This window comes from Oncorhynchus mykiss, chromosome 22 (assembly GCF_057628025.1).
Source record: "Oncorhynchus mykiss isolate SJ-2025 chromosome 22, ASM5762802v1, whole genome shotgun sequence".
NCBI classification, from domain to species: domain Eukaryota; kingdom Metazoa; phylum Chordata; class Actinopteri; order Salmoniformes; family Salmonidae; genus Oncorhynchus; species Oncorhynchus mykiss.
The window spans coordinates 40,574,031-40,599,586 of NC_143043.1; the positions used below are offsets into that span (position 1 = coordinate 40,574,031).

At 40.2% G+C, this 25,556-nt stretch overlaps 1 protein-coding gene across 2 annotated transcripts in view; it reads right to left on the reverse strand.

Annotated features, from left to right (window-relative positions):
• Positions 1–25,556, reverse strand: part of LOC110502094 (low-density lipoprotein receptor-related protein 1B-like) — a 225,377-nt gene that overhangs the window by 175,356 nt on the left and 24,465 nt on the right. For both annotated transcript variants that reach the window (XM_090216050.1, XM_090216049.1), the window contains exons 12-20: positions 24,732–24,932; positions 22,647–22,892; positions 20,536–20,733; positions 19,214–19,418; positions 11,094–11,258; positions 9,884–10,128; positions 2,303–2,434; positions 1,785–2,012; positions 166–340 (exon numbers count right to left, since the gene is read on the reverse strand). In XM_090216050.1, the coding sequence (XP_090072176.1) occupies positions 166–340; positions 1,785–2,012; positions 2,303–2,434; positions 9,884–10,128; positions 11,094–11,258; positions 19,214–19,418; positions 20,536–20,733; positions 22,647–22,892; positions 24,732–24,932 (1,795 nt within the window). The remainder of the gene's footprint in view (positions 1–165; positions 341–1,784; positions 2,013–2,302; positions 2,435–9,883; positions 10,129–11,093; positions 11,259–19,213; positions 19,419–20,535; positions 20,734–22,646; positions 22,893–24,731; positions 24,933–25,556) is intronic.

Sequence of the window (25,556 nt, forward strand, 5' to 3'; positions counted from 1 at the left end):
ATTGCTGCAGATTCTATGTTTTTTTTTTCATGACAGAAGCTTGGAAATGTACTTTTATCAGTGTCTTGTCTACAAATGGAAGATATTTGTTTTTCCTAATCCCACGCTGACGGTGAGCCCAGTAGATAATGATGAAGTACACAGATGCTGGTTTAATCTACTTACCCCTTTGTGGGGTGCACAACAAGGCACCTTGGTTTATCAATCCCATGAATGACTGAGGTCTTCAAGGAACCATCCAGGCGAGCGGCATTGATTTGAGACTCGTCATTCTCTGAGCTGAGCCAGTATAAATTCCTAGAGAGCCAGTCTAACGCCAGCCCACGGCAGTTTAGTATATCTGAGGGGATAACAAAGAGAGTGAGGCTGTCAATCCAACATCTAGTTTTACAGAATCACATTGGTCATCAGTTAGACAGGATAATATACAGACCTTGGGACAGCAAACAGGTACCAAAACATTGGTATTCAATGTTGTTTATGTTTCCTAACAATTTATATATTGATATATTTTTTTAAATACAGAGGAAGTAAAGATAACGCTTCATTTTATGGACCGTAATAAACCATTCTTTTATAAGGTATTTATAAAGTGTGTGTTCATCATTTATTAAGCGCTATTTATACTTTATTAATACTTTAGAAATGTTTTGAGTGACCAGTGTAATATCTTACAAAAATATGAACATGCAATTGGTAGACAGTAGACAGCAGGAGCTAGTAAAAGAAAAAGCACACAACACAGGATGTTTAGTGAAATATATAGATGTGTGAATAACTAGCTTACTAACATTTACAAATGCAGGAGTCATGATTCATAAATGGTGAGCAAACGTTTGTAAATGCCTTATAAATGGTTTATAAATGCTTTATTATGGACCCTTAAAATAAGTGTTACCAAAGTAAAGATTATAATAAGAGTGTGTCAAAAAAGTTTATGCAGGCAGGTTTTTGTTCTGTTTTTTATCAGGTGGTCATTAATTAAATCTACGGCACAAATTTACAGAATGGGAATTAGGGTGTACTCTGTGGATAATCAAAGAATGAAGAGAGGAGGCTCTTCTTGAAAAACAGCAATTGTCTTTTGCTCTTTGATGACGTACTTTCATGCAATACAATTTGGCAAAACAGATATTCCCATCAAAGCCACAGCAAAACAAATAATGATCGTAGAAGTTATTTCCTGCCTTTGTCTTGACACAGTGTTTCATCCCTTAGTAATGCCAATCAGAAAATTGAGAGCTTGGGACTATAAGGTTCTATCTGCATTTTTTGTCAAAATTTAGTTATTGACAGTTATTGACATAATCTTGTTCTGTTCAATGTTCTCTACCTATATAGTACTCTAAATACCCCCATTCATGTTGTTAAGTTCAAAAGAATACTAGATAAACAATTGCTGACACCATTCAAACCAATGAGGGTTCGGAACTTAAAGTCAATTATCTCAGAATCATCTTTTTGCAGATAGAACCAAGCTCTCGAAATGTAAATGTCCATCTTATTAATCAAATGAGTGGAAGGCTCTGGCACTACGTTATTTAAAGGCCTATACAGTAGTTCCTTCAACCCACAAGACTATGTTAGCCAACTGAGCTATAGCCTGGGAATAAGCTCAGGGGAGTTAACACGAGTCGTCATGTCTTAGGCAAGGTAACTCACCATGACACAACCATCTCTGATACATTATTATCTCTCTGAATTACACACTTATGAAGGACAGACTCAAGTGTGTCTCAAGTGGCACCCCATACCCTACATACTGGGATTCAGCCATTAACTACCTCCAGAGATGACAGTCTCCAGGCGGGTGCCGTTGATGAAGGCCCGTTTGATGGTCTGTGTTTTTACATCCGCCCAGTAGATCCGGTCCTCCTGGGTGTCGTAATCCACAACGGTGACATCATCAATGTCTGGGACGGTCAGTGCCGTCATGACGTTCATGTAAGGGTTGTCAATATCCACACCACGGATCTCTGACCGCCTGACGTAGAGGAGGAATCTTTTCAACACTATGGAGAAATCAGATTAGGAGAGAAATATCAATGACTACCATTGATTTGTGAAGCGGTTGAACTTTTTAGTCAGATATGGTTATGGGGTAAGATATGACATGCAAATGCTGATGTTTATCCAATACTTCACAAATGCCAATGAAATCATAAATATGTAAAAACATAATTCTGTCATTTTTATGGTTCTTTGTTTAGTGATTGTGTACAATATCCCACTTGTTTGTGACTTTGATAACAAAAACGATAGATACAGGGTTTACAGGATTGAAGATGGCTGTCCCACTCACCGGCGCAAGATTGTTTGTTGAGGGACAGTTTCATGAGGTGTGGACAGGTGCAGGATGCAGTACGGTTGTAATTGATAAGACACAGGTGTGAGCATGGGCCACGCCCATTATTCTCTTCACATGGGTTAGACGCTGAAGAGGGAGTGAGAGAGAGGAGGGGGTCAGGTTGAGACTTGTCAGCAAAAATATAGAAAAAGATGCAAAAGGAGGAGAAACAATTGGGCCATGATGAATACATGAAGTGAATTGAACAAAAAGCCTCCCAATAATCTAATTTCTGTGGAAAACATTTATAGGAAGTCATTTTTATGAAAAGTGGGCATTGTGTCAAGAAGCAGTGCGGCTTGGTTGGGTTGTGTTTCGGAGGAAGCATGGCTCTCGACTTTCGCCTCTCCCGAGTCCATACGGGAGTTGCAGCGATGAGACAAGACTGTAACTGCCAATTGGATATCACGGAATTGGGGAGAAAAAAAAAGTTATAATACAAATGCACATTTTTTTGTTGAGTTTAGGTGCATCCTGTTTCCATTGATCATCCTTGAAATGTTTCTACAACTTGATTGTAGTCCACCTGTGGTAAATTCAATTGAATGGATATGATATTGAAAGGCACACACCTGTCTATATGAGGTCGAACAGCTGACAGTACATGTCAGAGTAAAAACCAAGCCATGAAGCCGAAGGAATTGTCTGTACAGCTCCGAGACAGGAATGTGTCGAGGCACAGATCTGGGGAAGGGTACCAAATATCTTTCTTAAATGGAAGAAATTTGGAACCACCAAGACTCTTCCTAGAGCTGGCCGCTCGGCCAAACTGAGCAATCGGGGGAGGAGGGCCATGGTCAAGGATGTGATCAAGAACCCGATGGTCACTCTGACAGAGCTCCAGAGTTCCTCTGTGGAGATGGAAAAACCTTCCAGAAGGACAAATATCTCAGCACCACTCCACCAATCAGGCCTTTATGGTAGAGTGGCCAGATGGAAGCCACTCCTCAGTAAAAGGCACATGACAGCCCGCTTGGAGATTGCCAAAAGGCACCTAAAGGACTCTCAGACCACGAGAAACAAGATTCTCTGGTCTGATGAAACCGTGATTGAATTATTTGGCCTGAATTCCAACTATCACATCTGGAGGAAAACTGCCACCATCCCTACGGTGAAGCATTGTGGTGGCAGCATAATGCTTTGGGGATGTTTTTCAGTGGCAGGGACTTGGAGACTAGTCAAGATCGAAGGAAATATGAACGGAGCAAAGTACAGAGATATCGTTCATGATAACCTGCTCCGGAGCACTCAGGACCTCAGACTAGCGCGAAGATTCACCTTCCAATGGGACAATGACCCTAAGCACACAGCAAAGACAATGCAGGAGTAGCTTCAGGACAAGTCTCTGAATGTCCTTGAGTGGCCCAGCCAGAGCTCGATCAAACATCTGGAAAGACTAGTGCTGTGGTGGTCACAAAATTTAGCCAGCCGGTGATTGTCAAGCAAATAAGTCTCATTCTCACGGGCTCTCAAGTGGCACAGTGGTCTAAGAACTGCATCTCAGTGCTAGAGGTGTGATTGGGAGTCCCATAGGGCGGTGCACAATTGTCCCAGTCTCATCTGGGTTAGGGTTTGTCCGGGGTAGGCCGTCATTGTAAATAAGAATTTGTTCATAACTGACTTGCCTTGTTATGTAAAGGTTAAATTAAATAAATGTAAAAAAAAAAAGACTGTTAATTGACATAAACACATTTAGTATCTCCTGGCTTCCACACACAGCCTAGAAGCCACTTTAAAAGGTCTAATAAATCCATGTTATATAGCTTACACCTTCGTTATTCGTTATTTATTGTTTAACATTAATTTATCAATCAATGTACAACATTTATTTACATTACAACATACAAAAACATATATATTGAAAAAACAGTTCTTAAAATCAATCTGCAATATACCATGCTATGAAATATGATAATGATGGGCGTGGATTAATTTATCAATCAATGTACAACATTTAATTAAAATTACAACATACAAAAACATATATTGAAAAAACAATTCTTAAAATCAATCTGCAATATACCATGCTATGAAATATGATAATGATGGGCGTGGTTTTGATTCAACTCTGGTTATTAACACCAACACTGGGATTATTTTACACCAATGAGTGTTAATTAAATCTATAAGTATTGAATTATGTTTAGAGTGTAGGCCCTCAAAATAAGGCCTTATGGAACACACATTGTGTTAAAAAATTACATTTTAGTGATACCATTTTTCTTAGGATCTCACTTGGTGATGTCCTTAGGACTGAAAATGGATGACTGCAACAACCATGTCTGTCACTACCAAATGCAGTCGTGTGGTAACTGTACAATTCACTCGAAAGGCAAGGCACTCTGGGAAATAAGTCTTTACACTAAGAATTGTGTTAATTTAACGCTGTTCCAGTGTCTATACATGTCCACGCTTTCAGTGTTTAACGCACTCGACAGCGAGGTTTCCATCCAATTTGTGACAGATTTTTTTGCAAATATTCTATAATATTCATAAAACAACGTGCACATTTCCCCACCGAAGATGTTCCCATCAAACATACTTTTTCAGATTTAAAGTTGAGTGTGATCACGTAGTGGTTTTCCATCGCATTTTCAACTCTACTGATGGTTTTGTCACAAAAACTGTTTATATAGTAAATGTGCCCACTCTGCTCTTGGCACATGTACTTTTGCCAACAGTTTGCAGATACAGTGGGGGTAGGCTACCTACATGATGAGATCATTATGGATGAGACTGATATTTTTTGCATTTGTCAAACGGCATCCAAGCATTGATCATCATGTCACCAGAATAAGACCCTGGATATTTACTGGAAGGGAGGATCAAGATCATCACCTTGCACATTCACCACTTTGTGAAGTTCTTCATAACTTATTTCATGTGTTGCCTAATAAAATGCATGCTTTCCCGAGTTGTTGTGGGAGGACCAAAAAATGTATCATCTCGTGACTCCAAGTTTACTTTGATACAATGGTTATTATATCAATATTTGCGGATAAAGGTGCTTCCACCACAATTTCTCGCATAATGATTTTTACAGACGCAAAAAGATCCCACCATGTCTAAGGAACAACTTGTCTGTCGGCATTTATAAAATTATATATTATTAATCCGCATGAAATGGTTGTATGGAAACATTGTTTGTGTTTATTTAACACTGGAGAATTTGCTCCCTATATAAGCAGTATATAAGCATTATACAAACAAACAGAGTTTCTCCTTCTTTGTCAACAGTCACTTCAGACGAATAAATGCACTGCTTTTTCAGATTGGATAGATATTTCCTTTTGGTACATTTTCAAACCAGATATAAAGATACCTTTTTGCAGTGATTTACCTGAAGCAAGTTTGACAAACTCATTTCCAAACTCATTTCCTGGACTGTGTCTTGTTGAATACATTATACATTCAGATGGTTTAGAAGAGAGAAAACTGCTCCGTCTGCTCCGTCTGTTCTGTCTGTGTGAGTTGAAAACATACCCAACAACACTTGACTCATGATAGGAAACCAAAGCCTGGATACATTTCAGCGTTCAGCCTTGAGAAATGACAATAACACGGGAAAGACTTTGTTCATTTCTAGACTGGCAGACGTCTCATGAATAAATAAACCCCCATGCTTAGCTAACATAAAGAGCAGAAATATGCTAGTTTCCAAAGAGTGATATCTTTTCAATGCAAACCGTTAAGTCTACTGGGTATACTACGTAATGTAAGCCAGGGCTGGGGCACTTGGCTGTTGTAAATCTCAACTCTCAGGAGGTGCTAGAATATTCATAAAAGGCCTCAGGTAGTCATGGTAAATGTTACAGTAAAATATGTGGAGTGAAGTGTATTATGCTGTTGTTGTTTTGTTAACAGTCACTGTTTTGAAAGGTACATTTTTTTTTAAATACGACTGCATAGATATTCAGACACACAGAGGTGTATTTTCTAAATCAAATTAATAATTCAACATGTTTATGTTAAAAACTAATGCAGGGAGTAGTGGCTCTGTCAAGCAAGATGTGTTATAACCAGGTTGTATTATCAACAACACTCCTCTCTTTCTTTCCATCACTCAGAAGCAAATGCGACAAGGTGGCTGTGTAGGAAAGACACATATTTACCTTGTAAATGTGAGTTGCCCATTTTCTGAATACAAAATGATCATTATAGCTTCAAATATTACTACTCTGCATGTATTTGAAACAGCTGCTTACTTCCATGCAGTGATTGCATGCACTATGCATGCTGATCAGATTTATTCATTCCTAATCGCTGCAAGCACAGTGCAAAGATATGGAGATGCATTCAGAGGTCATTTTGTTTAATACCATTTCAGGCACACTCAGATTTGGTTGCATTAACGCAGCCATGAATGCAGAATACTTTATATGAAATCATCATTACTCAACAACTGGTACTTACTACATTGTACTGCGTCTTTATAAATACAATATAAAGCAATCTGAGATACATCATTTGACAAATGTACGGACACTATTCTTGTATTTACAATATGATCATGTTAGTCTGCTGCGTATCACCAGAGCAGTGAGGGGAGAGTGTTAGGATCTGTTTGATGTGTTATTGTAGCTATAATTAACCAATTACTGTTCCTCACTGGGAGGCATTGGAACAGATTTTTCCCTTAACTAATCATTGGCACCTCCTCCCTGTTTTAACCCCCCCCCCCCCCCCCACACACACACACACACACATACATACATACACACACCACATGATGTATTTACAACAAGACTGTTGACGCCCCGAGACAAGCTCCAGTTTTGGCACCCACCAAACACCCCCAGAGACAAGTACTGTACCACTGACAGCTCTCCTGTGGTCTCCCTCCCTCCCTCTCTTGGTCTCTCTGGTCCAGATCTGCAGGGCCAAGCAGAGAGCACCAGCATCTACAGGCTTTGGGACTGACTGGTTGGAGTGGATATTAGCCAACTCTCCCTCACTGGGCTCTTTAAAATGGGATTAGACATACTTACTGGCTTCTTTAAACGTGCAGTTCAATTTGCTCACTTATCTAAGCAGAACAGTCTCGGGCAGGCAGTTACAGAGGTGGAAACAGACATTAACTTCTACCACATTGGCATCATTCCGGGATTGCTGAATAGATGCAAACCAGATTACTAAAGTGTGAATGCTTGTTCATGGCCGGCGATATACATTCTTAGAAAATATGATCTTTTTAAGGGTCTGAGAGTAAATCCGGTGGTCGTTAAAGGAAAGAGAATATCGGCATCCAAGATGTTCTGATTCATTGATGATCAGCTGTTTTACAGATCAATCAATTTCCGCAAATTAATTTAGAAACAAAGTGAAATGAATGAACACCCACTCAATGCTGAAGAAAATGACTCTGAGCCTGGAAATATAACTGTTGATTATGCATATTACATGAGAGTAATATATTCAGGCCTTCTGCCATGCTATCTGAACTGAACCGATAGTCAAAGAGACATTAACAAAAAAAACATTGAAAATTACAGTATATTGAAATGCCAAACGGATTATGAAATGAAATTGGTGGCAACTGGTAAGACTATTTTACTTTCCATACACCTATATGCATAATCTGCATAATTGATTTAATTAGTACCTTTATTCTGACTTCCAATGGGCATATACGGAGAAAGGCTGTCATCTGTGTCGACAGGATTATTCGTAACACGCTCTCATTCTGCAGTTCCTGTCATTAATTCTAGTTCAATTATTTTTTTAAACGGCTTGACACTTTAGCATGAACCAATTAGCCTAATTTGGGCGGAGGGAGAAAACACATTCTGAGGTACCATTAATTCAAGCTAATTCTCTGCATGACCACCTTTTTCAATCATTCAGCCCCTTCTCATTGTAGGCATGCTGAGAAGCCCTATGATTGGCAGGCCCAATGACGGCAGAGAAGCAGCTAAAATTAATACCATTATAGTCTTTCTCTTCATCTCAATAAAACAGGGGTTTCACCTATTCGGAAAAGCTTCTTAGTCAATACACAGAGGAATTATGAGTAGAATCAGTTCAACTAGAAAATAATGGGCCAAATCTGATACATATTATTTTCAGAATTTGAGTAAGAGTTATATGCAACCAGTTTTCAGGATACAGCAGGGAAGTGAGATAAATGGAGAATCTTCATTGCTGTTTAGTCCTAAACAAATCACTGAGAACAAAGGCATCAAACTGGCCGTGATTACAGGCCAAACAGATCAAATGGACATGGGTAAATATTTAACCATTAAAGCCTTGTTCACTCTGCAGGCCTTAATACTCAAATCAGTTGTGTTTATAAAATCTGTTTCGGAATACTGAGTGTCCAAACAGCAAGTTACAAGTGATCAAATCGGATGTGTGTGTGTTCAGACAGCAGTTATTTGCTGACATGGCTATGCTAGTTTTCATTGTGACAACGGGTGTGTGTGCAGCGGTGTAGGCTGATTGGTGGTGGTGCTCCTGCTTCCTATCACTCAGAAGTTATGTAGCAAGCTAAGGTGACATCTATGCCTGCCATGAACATTTCCCAGTTGCTGTGAATGTTCAAATTCATTGTAATTAAAGCCTCAAAGGAGAAGACAATCCAACTTTCAAAACAATTCATCTTTGGCTAGCCACAGCAGTCAACTAGCTAGCTAGGTAGCTGTTTCGCTTTCCAGCACATTAACTCATTTGTTAGTAAACAATTAACAAGCTAGTTAGCTACCATGTCATGTTATCGTCAAAGTGTCAACAGAATAGATATTGCCAAATAACAGTCTAAAAACAACAAGGGCAAATATATCAGATTTTACTGTTGAGACAAGTCACATGGCCAGGAAACAGATTTTCATCTACTTCAAACCTAAGGTGGTTTGACATGTGGCTTGAAATATCCAATTCCATGAGGCTTTTGCCTGTTCACACTGCAGAAAACAGAGCCCAATCTGTTATGCAAAAACTGTATAGCATAACAGCGATACAGTACTTCATTATTTAAATGTATGAAAATAAAATCAGTAGTTGCTATTGGTATTTTATATGGCACCGTAGGCCTTAACAAAGGCTTGTAAACTGACAGGAACTAGAAAACAAAACAGATCAATGGACATGACTAATCACTCAACCATTAAAGGTTTTAGACATTCTGCTAATCTGATCTGTACCCTACTTAAACATATTTGTCAGGTAACCACTACCACATATCAGTTGAATTGGTACAGCACTCCCACTCACGGGTGCAACAAATATAGCCTCTAACAAGGCACACCTTCAAATATGTTAATGAGCAAGAGACTCTTTCCCGCCGATTTTCCCACAATGCACCACAAATTACCACTGTAAAACATAAATACAGTATTTTACTGTGCCTCCTATAGTGTTTTACTGTTGAAATTACAGAACTGTCTTACAGTGTGCTGTAAAACAAATGTATGGAATTTTACTGTGCAATCTATGGTAATCTACTTTATTCAGTTTATACAGTATCATAATGTTTATTAATACATTAAGTTACTGATAGAATTACAAAAACGGCTAACAGTGTAGGTCTAGGCCGTTTACCTTGTGGCTGTCTGCTGGGGTGGAAAATCTGTAGGTCAAAGGGCTGAGCGCTGGTCTTCTGGATCACTGTGACATTACGGCCCGTCCACTTGTTGGCCCTGGCCAGGCTGTTAGTCCTCCAGTCTGTCCAGTAGACACTGCCCCCGAATAGGGACACCGCAAAGGGGTGTGACAGATACTCATGTCCCCTCAGGATCTCTATGACCCCACTTCCGTCGTACAGCGCTGAGTAGATGGCATCAGAGCTGTGAGCGGGAGAAGATATGATACAGTACGAGGGTGACTCTAAACAGTAAGCAGACTAGCCAGAGTAGGTACAGTAAACAGACTAGCCAGGTAGATAACATACAGCTCAGATAAGATTACATCAAAGCTGTTAGAGGGAAAATACATTATCTGGATGTCATGAGATTGTATAGAGAAAGAGACACAGTATATGCAGACTATTCAGATAGAGTAACCATGGATGTACAATACATTGTAGCATAGAAGGCATGAGAGCTGTTGGTGAAAAGAGACACTGTGGTATGGATTTCATCATGAGGCTGCCGGTCTATATACAGTAAACAGACTAGCTATGCCATGAGAGTACTGAACAGTACATTGCAGCTGCTCATTCACTTGGTATATTTACTCTTGATTCAATGTATTGTGTGTAAGAGTAAGGAAGGTGAATGTCTAAAGATGAAAAAGACTACCCAGGTAAGGCTACCATGGTAGTATACATTGCATCTCCTTATTTACTTTTAAATTAAAATGTAATTTAAAGCACAGTTTCCACTAGTTCCCAAATAGTGAGGAAGGTGTTTTAACAAGGATGTCATATGGTGTTTTTTTGGGAATGCTGTAGAATGTTAATGTAAATCGAATAATAATAATAATCTTAATGTATATTCTGACGATAGAAGAAGTGATATTTTCTCATCATAGAAATGTCTTCCTGTGGTTACGGCACATTTAGATAAATTGGCCTTCTGTTCGCTGTAATTGAACATCTCCCTAAAGGAGATGAGGCAAAGAATATAACATGCTGTTCATGCTTTTACCAAATGTGTATCCAAATAGGCATCACTGCAGCCTAATGTTCATCACTGCTGTGCTCCTATCCTGATAGGTTGTCAATGTAAATAAGAATATGTTATTAATTGACTTGTAAAGGTTATATGTAAATAAAGGTTACATAAAGCACTATAACGTGTGAGTGAATTACCGAGCGTCAGTCCAGACGATTCTCTTCTCCAAATGATCCAGAGTTAGTCCGTTGGGCCAGGCTCCTATCTCCATGTCCTTGAACACAATGTGTCGTCCTCCTCCGCTCATAGAAGCAGCCTCGATACGGGGGAAGGTAGCGTCCCAGTCTGTCCAGAACAGGATTCTAAAAACATTCAATCAATCAAGAAAATGAATGTATAAAGATGTTTTTACGTCAACATCAACAAAGTGCTCTACAGTAACCAGCCTTAGACTACGAAGAGCAAGCAGAAAACCCAAGACAATAAAACCCATTCAGATGATCCAAAGAAGACTGATAGATTAAACAGGACTTGAAGAAAAAGCCTCCATGTAAGGAATAAATGAATTAAGATCATTTGAAACAAATGAACAAATGGACAAAATTAGACAATAGCACAAACTAGATAACAAAACCATTCACTGTGTTGAATACAAAAGAAAACTAGGGCTGACCCCAATTGACTGGTCGATTGTTTGGTCGACTGAGATGCATTTTATTCAAATAGTAGAATATATATATATAGCACCAGTCAAATGTTTGGACACACCTACTATTTCAAGGGTGTTTCTTTATTTTACTATTTTCTACATTGTAGAATAAAAGTGAAGACGTCACAACTTTGAAATAACACATTTTGAATCATGTAGTAACCAAAAAAGTGTTAACTTCTTGATGCACCCATCCCGTTAGCAGGATCGTTTTCGTCAACATCCGTTGAATGGCAGAGCGCCAAATTCAAATTAAATGACTAAAAATATTACATTGTCATGAAATCACAAGTACAATATAGCAAAACACAGATTAGCTTGTTGTTAATCCACCTGGCGTGTCAGATTTAAAAAAAGCTTCCATTTGGTTGGTGTGTTATGTTCAGAAATCCACAGGCTCGAGCGGTCACAACATCGCAGACGAAAATTCCAAAACGTATCCGTAAAGTTCGTAGAAACATGTCAAACGTTTTTTATCATCAATCCTCAGGTTGTTTTTACAATATATAATCAATAATATTTCAACCGGGACTGTAGCTTCTTCAATAGGATAGAGAAAGAAATGTCTGATCCAAGCTGTTGCGCATGCAAAACGCTGCTGGCACCCAGCCATACAATGACACAATGTGATCTTTCTCGCTCATTTTTCAAAATAAAAGCCTGAAACTATGTCTAAAGACTGTTCACACCATGGTGAAGCCATAGGAAAAGGAATCTGGTTGATATCCCTTTAAATGGAGTGAAGGCAGGCAATGGAACAGAGAGCTTTCAGGAAAAACAGCACTTCCGGGTTGGGTTTTCACCTGCAATATCAGTTCTGTTATACACACAGACAATAATTTGACAGTTTTGGAAACTTTAGAGTGTTTTCTATCCTAATCATAAAATTATATACATATTCTAGATTCTGGGCCTGAGAAATAGGCCGTTTCATTTGGGTATGTTTTTCATCCAAACATCAAAATACTGCCCCCTACACTCAAGATGTTAAAAAAATCAATTTATATTCTTCAAATTAGCCACCTTTTGCCTTGATGACAGCATTGCATTCTCTTGGCATTCTCTCAAGCAGCTTCACGATGAATGCTTTTCTAACAGATTTGAAGGAGTTCCCACATATGCTGAGCACTTGTTGGCTGCTTTTCCTTCACTCTGTGGTCAAACTCATCCCAAACCATCTCAATTGGGTTAAGGTTGGGGGATTGTGGAGGTCAGATTATTTAATGCAGGACTCCATCACTCTCCTTTTTGGTCAAATAGCCCTTACACAGCCTGGAGGTGTGTTTTGCGTCATTGTCCTGTTGAAAAACAAATTATACTCCCACTAAGCACAAATCAGATGGGATGGCGTATCGCTGCAGAATGCTGTGGTATCCATGCTGGTTAAGTGTGCTTTGAAATCTGAATAAATCACTGACAGTGTCACCAGCAATGCACCCCCACACCATCACACCTCATCCTCTATGCTTCACAGTAGGAACCACACATGCAGAGATAACCCATTCAGCTACTCCTCGTCTCGCAAAGACACGGCAGTTGGAACCAAAAATCTCAAATGTGGACTCATCAGACCAAAGGACAGATTTCCATCAGTCTAATGTCCATTGCTCGTGTTTCTTGGCCCAAGTAAGTCTCTTCTTATTGGTGTCCTTTAGTAGTGTTTTCTTTGCAGCATTTCAACTTTGAAGGCCTGATTCACGCAGCAGGTGTGTCCAAACTTTTTTTTTTTTTTTTTTTTTTTTTTTTTTTTTACCCCTTTTTCTCCCCAATTTCGTGGTATCCAATTGTTGTAGTAGCTACTATCTTGTCTCATTGCTACAACTCCCGTACGGGCTCGGGAGAGACGAAGGCTGAATGTCATGCGTCCTCCGATACACAACCCAACCAGCCGTACTGCTTCTTAACACAGCGCGCATCCAACCCGGAAGCCAGCCGCACCAATGTGTCGGAGGCCACACCGTGCACCTGGCAACCTTGGCTAGCGCGCACTGCGCCCGGCCCGCCACAGGAGTTGCTGGTGCGCGATGAGACAAGGAGATCCCTACCGACCAATCCCTCCCCAACCCGGACGACGCTAGGCCAATTGTGTGTCGCCCCACGGACCTCCCGGTTGCGGCCGGTTACGACAGAGCCTGGGCGCGAACCCAAGGACTCTGATGGCACAGCTGCCGCTATTTCCCTATTTTGTTACGTTACAGCCTAATTCTAAAATGTATTAAATAAAAACAATTCCTGAACAATCTTCACACAACACCCAATAAAGACAAAGCGAAAACAGGTTTTTAGAAATGTTTGCAAATATATAAAAGATTTCAAACAGAAATATATTTTTTGCATAAGTATTCAGACCCTTTGCTATGATACTCGAAATTGTCACAGATCTGGGGAAGGGTTCCAAAAAATGTCTGCAACATTGAAGATCCCAATAACACAGTGGCCTCCATCGTTCTTAAATAGAAGAAGCTTGGAACAACCAAGACTCTTCCTAGAGCTGGCCACCTAGCCAAACTGAGCAAATGGGGGAGAAGGGCCATGGTCAGGTAGGTGACCATGAACCCAATGGTCACTCTGACAGAGCTCTAGTGTTCCTGACAGAGCTCTAGTTTCCTTTGTGGAGAAGGGAGAACCTTCCAGAAGGACAACCATCTCTGCAGTACTCCACCAATCAGGCCTTTATGGTAGAGTGGCCAGACGGAAGCCACTCCTCAGTAAAAGGCACATGACAGCCCGCTTGAAGTTAAAGTCTCTCAGACCATGAGCAACACTATTCTCTTGTCTGATGAAACCAAGACTGAACTCTTTGGACTGAATGCCAAGCGTAATGTCTGAAGGAAAAGTGGCACCATCCATACGGTGAAGCACAGTGGTGGCAGCATCATGCTGTGGGGATGTTTTTCAGTGGCAGGGACTGGGAGACTAGTCAGTAATAAGGCAAAGATGAACGGAGCAAATTACAGAGAGATCCTTGATGAAAACCTGCTCCAGAGTGCTCAGGAACTCAAACCGGGGTGATAGTTCATCTTCCAACAAGACAACGCCCCTAAGTACACAGCTAAGACAACGCAGGATTAGCGTCGGGACAAGTCTCTTGAGTGGCCCGGCTAGAGCCCAGACTTGAACCTGATCGAACATCTCTGGAGAGACCTGAAAATGCAGCAATGCTCCCCATTCAACCTTTTAGAGCTTGAGGGATTCTGCAGAGAAGAATGGGAGAAACTTCCCAAATCAGGTGTTTCAAGCTTGTGCCGTCATACCCAAGAAGACTCGATGCTGTAATTACTTCCAAAGGTGCTTCAATAAAGTACTGAGTAAACGGTCTGAATACTTAAGTAAATATGATATTTGATTTTTTAAATATAAATTAGCAAACATTTCTAAAAATTACAATTTAAGCTTTAATTTGGTGTATTGCACTTGTGAATGCATTTTTGAATTTCGCGCTCTGCATTTTCAGCGGAATGTTGTCGAGGGGAACCCCTAGCCTTAAGAAGTTTCATTGATTTTAGAATAAGGCTGTAACGTAACACAATGTGGAAAAAGACAAGGGGCCTGAATACTTCACGAAGGCACTGTATGTATATATATATCATTTATTTATTTTATGCCACGAGACACCTGTCTTATTCGTGCCCATTTCAGTGAACTAATCCATTGCGGAGGCCGAGACTAATCCATCGTGGAGGTGCCGGGGATTGAAGAAGAAGTGGCATGTGGTTAAGATGTCCCTCTCCAGAATGTACTCTCAACCGTCAATTTGTGCAATTTGTCACTGTTTCATAACTTAATTGTGTGAATTGTTAGCATTTGATTGTTAGTGTCTATCAATTCCCCATTATATATATCACCAGTAGTACATTTACCGTTAATTCATATAATGTTGAATCTATAATGTTTGTTTGGTTACCGTAATTTCTGTTAATGCATTCAACATATTATTATTCCAGACTTTTACAAATCTCATTGTTGGAGTGGACACGCTGTTTGCAGAGCGCACAACCTATGCTACATTTCAGAGAAACAACTTTTTTTGTTTTGTCAATTTAGTCATTAGTTTTGTCAATTTAGTCATTAGCTTTGTTCGAATACCCATACTAACATACTGTTTACTATATACTTAATGAGTATATACACTACATACTATATACTATTAGATCATTTTAGTATACTGTAAAAGAACGTTGTCCTTTCCGTTGAGAGTACTAGCGCTTCGCCTCTCTACCAGAAGTTGATGCTGTTGTTATGCAACTTCTTGCTAGCTTGTTAGCATAACAAATGACTAACCGGACATGTTACGATTTCATTAACAATTCCCACTGAGAATGCACAATGACTATACTACTTAGCTAAGCTAAGAATGAAGCGAATAATCAAGTCAATACATGTTGGGCAGTTAGTTAGATAGCATATAGTTAATATATCGGCAAGTTCGATGCATTAGTAGCTAATTAACATTAGGTAGCTAGCTAACATACGGGTACATACAAGCAACTACTTTAATGATATGCTATGCGGATTATAAGGCTAGCATAGATAAATTTTCAGCCAACAGAACATGTAACATAACTTATTTGAAAAGTCATTACTTTATTACATTGCTCAACATTTTCTTAACATTTGTCATAATTTGTTAACACAATGAATTTGTATGTGCTCTCGGCAGACTCCGGCTGTATATTTTCCACAGTTTTCTTCAAATCTGAAAATGTTGTGAAGCTACTCCCATTTTCTGAAGAATTCCACGATGGGCCTTAAAAGCATTGAAATAGTGTCCACTGCTTCGGCATACTAACCATATGCATAATATGACTAATAAGCATACTGCATACTCAATTTATGTTACAAATAGTATGGTTAGTGTGGTTAGTATGAGTATTTAAACAAAGCTATAGTCTTTTGTTTGGAGCGCTTCTGTCAATGTTGAGTAAGAACACGTACCTGATTATGCATAGAAGTAGGCCTATAGGCTACATGGCCTGCGTGCAAAAGGACGCATATAAATGTGCCCATTTGGGGTTCTGACAGTATTTCTGAATGGCTTAACGCAACACGACTAATGAGCTGCAGAGCTTCTCAATGTAATGTTTTCTTCACCTCAAACAGCAAGTAAACAAAGTCTGTTTTTCACTGACTGAGAATGATAATAGTTCCTCAATGTAGTTGAAAGATCTTTCCAGCTCTCCCTTTCGATAACCACTTAGTGTGAAAGGGAACAACGTAATGCTCTGATCCAGTGGAAACGTCATGAAATAGGCCTATCTGATTACTTCTTATCCCGTGAGCAAATAGCCTACAGCTGTGTCTGTTTCGAGCTTACTGGTGCAGGAAACGCTGAGGGCCCAGAATATTTTATACAATGTTATAAGTTTGCTAGCATGACCTTCAGAGCCAGACCTAAGTTAATAGTTGATACAATGTTTCAAGTTTGTTGCTGACAGGCCATGTGTAGCCAATGTGATGTATGTGATATTTATTTTTATCCGAATATTTTCGAACTGCAGGCTACAATGTTTTTTTTTATTGGCTTTATAGGCTATTACGTTACTTTTTAGCTTTGTATCATTTTCATTTAGATTTGGATCGAATTTTGATTAATCATATGACAATGACTTTGAGATACGAAGACTTTATTATAAATGCAATGAAACTGTTCCACGAAAATGTGCATACGAAAACCATAACTGGCACACAGATCGGTAGAAATGGTAAGTAAGATAAATTGGCATTCCACATGAGAAAGTTTGCCGACTCATTATGTAGTCTGTTAACGGCAGCTTCAGGAGAGTTAAGCCAGAATCTGCAAAAGCCAGTAGGTGTAGGAGTGGGAGGAGGATGTAGGAGTGGGAGGAGGATGGCAGGTCAGGTTTTTTTCTTCTGGTTATCTTGATCTCAGTCTCCTTCAAGTCATTTCTGTCTTATTTCATCAAACAGTGCGCTTAAAGCATCAGACAAGCTCAATGCATATATATTGTAGTTGATTTTATTAAAACACATAGGGTGTCTATATATGGAAAAATACACGTTTTAAAAGAACATACAACTTTTGGTTGGCAAAGATTTTTTTCTTCAGGGACAGCTCTAAAGCAAACATTGAAGATTAAGTGTATTATTCTTATTTTCCCTCAGATGACCAAGACTGAAGGCCATGAAAAAAGAAAACGGATCCACTTTTAGAATTATCTCATCCTAACAACTTAGTATGTCCTTCGAACAACTTAGTATCTTGTTTGAATGATTTAGTATCTTAATTGAACAACTTAATAAAAAATGTGTTCAAACAAGATACGAAGTTGTTCAAAAGAGACACTAAGTCATACGTACAAGATAATTCAAAGAGTCCCCTTAAATTTTTGGGGGTGGTCTTTCATAACGATTTTCATTGTTTTGTCAATGTAATAGCATTGCAAACTACAATAACTACATAGCCATAAGTGTATAGCCGTCAGTGGGACTCGTGAACATACACATTGCTAGCAGTCTGAGTAGCCTAGAACTGCACCAAACCGATCCATGTTCCACAACATCTGTGACATTGGCTGGAACTGGAAGCCATCTGCTTTTTATTACATTCTCTACGGCTCAATGTAGCCTGTAAATGAACACTGCGATTTCTTTTCCCAAACATGGCAACTATCCTGCTTTTGCCCACAGAGCCACAGGCAAGTGCGGGAGACCCATAGAGCCCTTAAAGAGCACGGGCTTAAATTGGGCAATGATGACAATGAAACAGTGTTAGGACAAATATCCTTCTACAGATCAATAGCCTTATTCATTGGATCAGGCCCCTTAGATCAATGACCCACTCTTTTGAGTGGATTCAAGTAATTACATTAGAATTATTGCTATGGAGAGAAACTTTTCCTGTAGGCACAGAAATCATCCATTAATCAGAATGTGTTATCCTCTATAATGCAGTCATCCCCCTTAAAATGTGCAGTGCAGATTTATTTCTTATAAGACTACTTAATTGATTTTTATGAATGTCTGGACTTTGTTTTAAAACAAAATAAACCACTTTTATGATCACATAAATGTAATTCATCAGTATGCATAAATGGAAGAACTAGGCTAAACCCACTATGCCAAAAATCTTCTTATTCTGTTTTTTTATCCAACTTTGTGCCTGTGAGATTGTTCAGAGATTAATTGAAGCAATGTATTAAAATAGAAAAAGTAAGAGTGGTAAAGTGCATGAGTCAGGGAAGAGGAAAATATTAGCCATATCACTTGTCTTCGCTAGAATGTCCACAGTATTATTATAAATGTCTTCTATATTTTTTATCACTAATGGACCTTAACATAGCAGACATCTTCATACATCAAGGGAGAAGGAAGTAGAAGAATTTGAAGGCGGTTGTTTTTCATATTATGACCTCAAACCTGATTGATTGTGTACAGTATTTGAGTCTGGATTTAAATAGTATTTGTTTTCTTTCAAATAGTTTAGCTTTGTTTGATTGAGCTTGTCTGGCACAACAGAACAAATTGAATAATCCCAAAAGTGTAAACCCTGCACATCTGTCACTCTAGATAGACTCAATCAAACACTCAAAGCATTTTACAGAAAACAATCGCTATTTGAACCCAGGACTGATGTGAATTAGCACCCACCCTTGTCCTGGGTCCAGAGCGATGGCCCGTGGATGCTCCATCCATCCAGCTATCAGTGTGGTCCTCATATCGCCATTCAGCCTGGCCACCTCAATCTGGTCCAGGTTACTGTCGATCCAGTACAGGTTCCCTGCTATCCAATCCACCGCCAGCCCCTCTGGAGTGGCCAGCCCATGCTGCACAACCACCTCGATCCCTGTCACACCTGATGGAACACCAACCACAGAACCATGGTCACCTCCCTTTACACCCGGTGAGACAGACCAACCCACAGCACCATGGTCATCAATGCACACATCACAGGAGGTTGGTGGCACCTTAATTGGGGAGAATGGGCTCATGGAGCGGAATCAGTGGAGTGGAATGAAATACATCAAACACATGGTTTCCATTTGCTTGATGCCATGCCATTCGCTCCGTTCTAGCCATTATTATGAGCCGTCCTCTCATCAGCAGCCTCCACTGACACACACTAGGTGAGAGAAGACTGGAGAAGGGATATATTCAACTCATCCTGATAATTTCCCCCTTATTGAGGGGATTTGTTTGTTGGTCTGCCAACAAAATTACATTTTATGGGGAGAAAACCGTAGCTAAAAAAACTATTGAGTAAGAAAGAAGTGTTCCATTAAACATAAAAGGTTTTGCCAGTATGTCTATAATCCAGCTGTTTACAGTGATCCTCTGCAACTGCAGCCTTTGTGGAAGGATCACAAAAGGGAGAAATACACTGAGTGTACAAAACATTAACACCTTCCTAATGTAAAACATTAAGAACACATTAAGAGAAAGAGTTATATTGCAGCAGAGGCACAGAATGTAGTGCAGCACAAAACACCAAACCAAATACCAAACAAGAAGCTGTAATTCATCAGTCTTCAGAGACGTACTATAACAGTGGGAAGACTACGGAGTGTTCTAGAGTCTACCCACTACACTCAGCATTAACCTATTGAAATAACTCCTCAATGGAGGGACAGTATCACTCACAGTATCAAAGGGTGCTACTGTAAGTAGAACTAAACTGGGAACATTACTGAACTAATCTATATAGTTGGAAAGTCTAAAAAAAGTTCCATTACAGTTGAAGAGTGGGAGGGAAGGAAGCCATGTTTATCCTCCTCATCCAATAGATCACAGCATTTAGATCTAACGCTTAGCCTAACCAAAGTATTTAAAGATTCTGATACCCTTAAAACATCACAGCTTTTACGATTTAATGTGCAGCTTAGACCTATGTACCTTCAGAGTCTGAAATCCCAATAGAATACACCATTTAGATCTAACATGTAGCCTAGATCTAACGTATAGGACCTACATACCTCCAGAGTCTGAGAGGCGTCCTCTGTAGATCTTATCCTCCACCACATCTGTCCAGTAGAGCAGGCTGTGATTAAAGTGGAAGTCAAGCGCAATTGTGTTCCGGAGCCCTGGCACCATCAGGCTGTAGTCTCGCTTATGAAGATCTATCCGTCTTATCTCATGCCGGATAGAGAAGATAATGAAAGCCTCAAAGGGATCTGGCCGAAGGAAAGAAAAGAAGGAAACGAAGAGGAAAGAGTTAAAATGGAGGTGACCGATGTTAAAACGGAGGTGACTGATGTTTAAGCGGAGGTGACCGATGTTAAAATGGAGGTGACCGATGTTAAACTGGAGGTGACCGATGTTAAACTGGAGGTGACCGATGTTAAACTGGAGGTGACCGATGTTAAAGCGGAGGTGACCGATGTTAAACTGGAGGTGACCGATGTTAAAATGGAGGTGAACGATGTTAAAGCGGAGTTGACCGATGTTAAAATGGAGGTGACCGATGTTAAACTGGAGGTGACCGATGTTAAACTGGAGGTGACCGATGTTAAAGCGGAGGTGAACGATGTTAAAGCGGAGGTGACCGATGTTAAAGCGGAGGTGACCGATGTTAAAATGGAGGTGACCGATGTTAAAATGGAGGTGACCGATGTTAAAGCGGAGGTGACCGATGTTAAAATGGAGGTGACCGATGTTAAAGCGGAAGTGACCGATGTTAAAATGGAGGTGACAGATGTTAAAATGGAGGTGAACAATGTTAAAGCGGAGTTGACCGATGTTAAAATGGAGGTTACCGATGTTAAAATGGAGGTGACCGGTGTTAAAATGGAGGTGACCGATGTTAAAGCGGAGTTGACCGATGTTAAAATGGAGGTGACCGATGTTAAAATGGAGGTGATCAATGTTAAAATGGAGGTGACCGGTGTTAAAATGGAGGTGACCGATGTTAAAGCGGAGGTGACCGATGTTAAAGCGGAGGTGACCGATGCCATAACAATAACAACATGAGCGGTCTGAACTGGAGCCATTAGTGGAGGACATACACAGGTATGCATGACTACACAAACACACCCATGCACACACACTGGATCATGCTCTTTCATGACTGGGCACTGGTACACACACCTTATATTCAGAGAATTCCAGATACAAGGTTACTCTAAGGCAAAACCTGTGTTATGCACAGAACAGAAACCCTATCCTGACTATGGAGAAACATATTATCCTCAAATCACAGAACAATGAGAAAGATTGGATAGTGTAGGGAGAAGGGATGTTAGCTACTTGCTATACTGACAAGTCCCTACTTACTTATAATTCAGTTATACCTGAAATTCTCTGTACAGAAGCTAGAGCTCTTGCATGAAACATCACCACAGATTCAATAGCACATTTGTCTAAATTAAATGAGGTTCTTACTCAGTTTTCTATTGTGCGCAGAAAATTGATTTATGTAAAAACCAATAAAATGTTCATGTGATTCTTTAGTAAATTGCCTATTCTTTCCCTGTTTTAACATATGATTAGCACTGCAACTGCCATCAATCTCTGAGGGAAATAGAGAGGCGAGTAGTAAAAAACGAGCTTCATAAATCTGAATGTGACACATCAAGGCTGCATGTTCTGCCATGTTCTCCTCGTTTACGAGCAGCAGCACAGAAGCAAAAAAAACATCCAAAACATCAATTCAATCACACAAACTACAACACAAGTAGACGGTTTGTTCTTGTCATGTAAAGCTGTGTGATTGGATTTATGTAAAACACCCCCCCCCCCCAAAAAAAAAACACACACACACTGCCTTCTTTCTGATGCCTTCTTAATAGGAATGTTGTTGTTGCTTGATTCCCAGGAGTAGGATAGACAACAGTATTTTTTTACCTATCTTACACGGGTCTCTATCTTTAATGGCTATTAACTTGGAGGAACCATCCTATATGTCTTATCATGTGTTTAAAAAACAAATGTGTTTATCATGCATACGGGTCTTGTTTTTGTAATTTATTAATAATGTTGAGCAATAAAACAATTTCCCAAGTTAGGATCAATAAAGTACTACTCTACTCTATATTCTCTACACACGCAGTCCTCACAACCCCCACACAGACACACTCTGTCACCTAACCTGTGCTGTGGCAGCTGTCTCCATCAGGGCCAAGCCTCCAGCCTGGGTAGCAGGAACACTTGACGGTGGTCTTGTACTGCTCACACACCTGGCTGCACTTCAGATGCCTACTGCAGTAGTCCACCGCCTCACAAGTCCTGTTGTTAGAGTCCAGGTGGAGCCCTGGAGGGCAGGAGCAGACCACCCCCGTCCCTGGTACCACCGTGCACTGATGGCTGCAGCCAACCTTGGCCACCAAACACTTATCTGGGAGCAGAGAGAGAGAGAACAGGAAGTAAGAACCAACTCCGATCTGGGAGTAGAGAGAGAGAGAGAGGACAGCAAGCAAGAACCAATCACTTATCTGAGATGGTTTTCAAAAGAGCATTGGGTTGTTAATGAACAGGGGGATCCTCAACGGAGGTTAGAAAAAGAATATACCACAATATGTTGGGCCATATGCTGCATGGTGCGCTTAAAAAAAGAATGAGAACGCAAATAATATCAGAATTAAAACTAGCTGGCACAAGAATAACACTGCCACTTTTTGCTCTGAGCTAGAGATTCCTAGTCAAGCATGATGACAGAATATTTCCGCTGCATATACAACATAGCGAAAGCTATTACATAATGAAAGAGGCTCCACAGTTCTGTTCGTCCTCGGTAGCATGACCTGAGGGACAACGCCTTTATTATAGCCAAGGCACAAAATGAAGTCGGAAAGTTGTGGAGTTGTCTACTATTCCTTTCATAAAACTAATATGGAGAGGGAAAACAAATAAGAATGACTTTTCTTTCTTTGTGCAGTCTGTTTCCCATTCACTCCCCAGTCTGTAATGAAATACTTTTCTCTGAAGCAGCTAGGCACCAGATTATTGTAAGTAAGAAGGCATTCTGGTGAGAAAAGGACACTACAGATCAGAAGTCTCCTTGCTAGCTAGCCATGATTAAGACAATCTTCTTGGTACAGACAAAAAAACGATAGCATTTTCTCCGCGGGGGTCCCCTAGTTGCCTGCGTGTGTGGAGGGTGGAAGAGGATATAGGAGCACTGTGCACCCATAGGTTACAGCTGGAGGAATGACTCCTGCTGAGTTGGCTCAAATCAATCAGGTCCCTCAAGGTCTCCCTGTGTGACCTAATTGGTTATGAAGCTGGCAGCACTGTGTGGGCCTTTTCTCAAATGGTGTATCCCAAATCGCACCCTCTTCCCTAAACCCTTTTCCGTTTACAATTTTCTGCGTAGGGCTCTGTTCAAAAGTAGTGCACTATGTGCGAAATAGGCTTTTTTGCACTATACTCGACTTGAGTAGGTTGAGTCACTGACGTGATCTTCCTGTCCGGTCTTGCGCCCCATCGGGTTTGTGCGGTAGAGGAGATCTTCGTGGGCTATATTCAGCCTTGTCTCAGGGTAGTAAGTTGGTGGTCTGTTGATATCCCTCTAGTGGTGTGGGGGCTGTACTTTGGCAAAGTGAGAGGAGTTACAGTATATCCTGCTTGGTTGGTCCTGTCCAGAGGTATTGTCAGATGGGGCCACAGTGTCCCCCGACCCCCCCGACCCGACCCGACCCGAAATAATAAAAAATCAAGAGGAGTAGTTTAGTGCTTCTCAAACTTCTCCTTGGGTGCCCCCAGTCATTCCATGTATTCAGTCTATTCCAGAGCTAGCAAGCTTCCACTTAAAAACATGGAACACTTCTTTTCAACTAGTCAAGTTGTTAGTTCAGAGCTACAACCAAATTCTGAAACATCTGGGGGTCCCCAAGAAGAGGTTTGAGAACCACTGTCTTAGAGAGATGGAAATGTAATGAATGTGAAGGGTTATTTGTTTATGTGAATATAAAACTTTACAGATTGTAAGGTTGTGTCATTAGATTTGGGGTGGAGTTGCTCAAATTTCTGTCAACAAGAATTGAGTCCCCAGAAATTCTGGTGAGAAAAAATGGTGTCCCAGATGGAAAAGTTTGAATACCGCTGCTCTAAACACATCTCTTCCACTTAAAAACATGGAACACTTCTTCACTACTAGGCAGAAAGACCACAGACTAATCTATTTCTAGGGTATCAAGCAATATGGTGTACTACAAATAATATCTCTCCTTATTACCACAGAAAGGCCTTTCGTCAGACTGGTCAGCACAGTCGGTCTTGCCGTTGCAGATCTTCTCTGGTGGCAGGCAAATGGAGGTGTCATTGGCACAGGGGTATTTTGGAGGCTTACAGACAGCTGCCTCACAGGAATCCTCATCGGAACGATCCTCACAGTCGATATCTCCATCACAAACCCAGCTCTTGGTGATACACTTTCCTGATGGTGTCCCATGTATACAGATACATCCAGACATACACAAACACACACAAATGCGCACAATCCATAAACACAACCAAAAAAAGAGGCAGAAGATATTCCTCAGAGACAATGTGAATGATCAACTGTCCACACAGTCGAGTAGAACCTCTGAAATATAACGCTAAGGGAATACACTACTGCAAATGCTGAAGAGGAACCAATCAACATAACCACACAGTGAATGTCAAGCATCTGTAATAAACTTGGTGAATAATCCCTCAGGCACTTTGAAAAAAAGCTATTTGACATCTAAATCAAGAATAAAGAATTCATACCAACAGCCTGAAAGCAATTTAAGGCATAGCATGATCCAAAACATAATATTTTCAACAGAATGAGGTGATTGCAGTCTACAAAGACTGTAAAATATGCACAGTGTACTGTATCGTGAGTTTAGACTAGAATATACAGTACTACATTACATGAGGTAATGCACTGCTGAGATATTTTGTAAAAAATCTATCTTCTTCCTGCCATCAACAGAAAGGCACAGCCACAGTTGTGAGTTAAATGCTTCACTTCAAATGAAAATCCACAGCTAGATAATTACAGCCTCCTGATACCTGCTACCAGGGATAATCT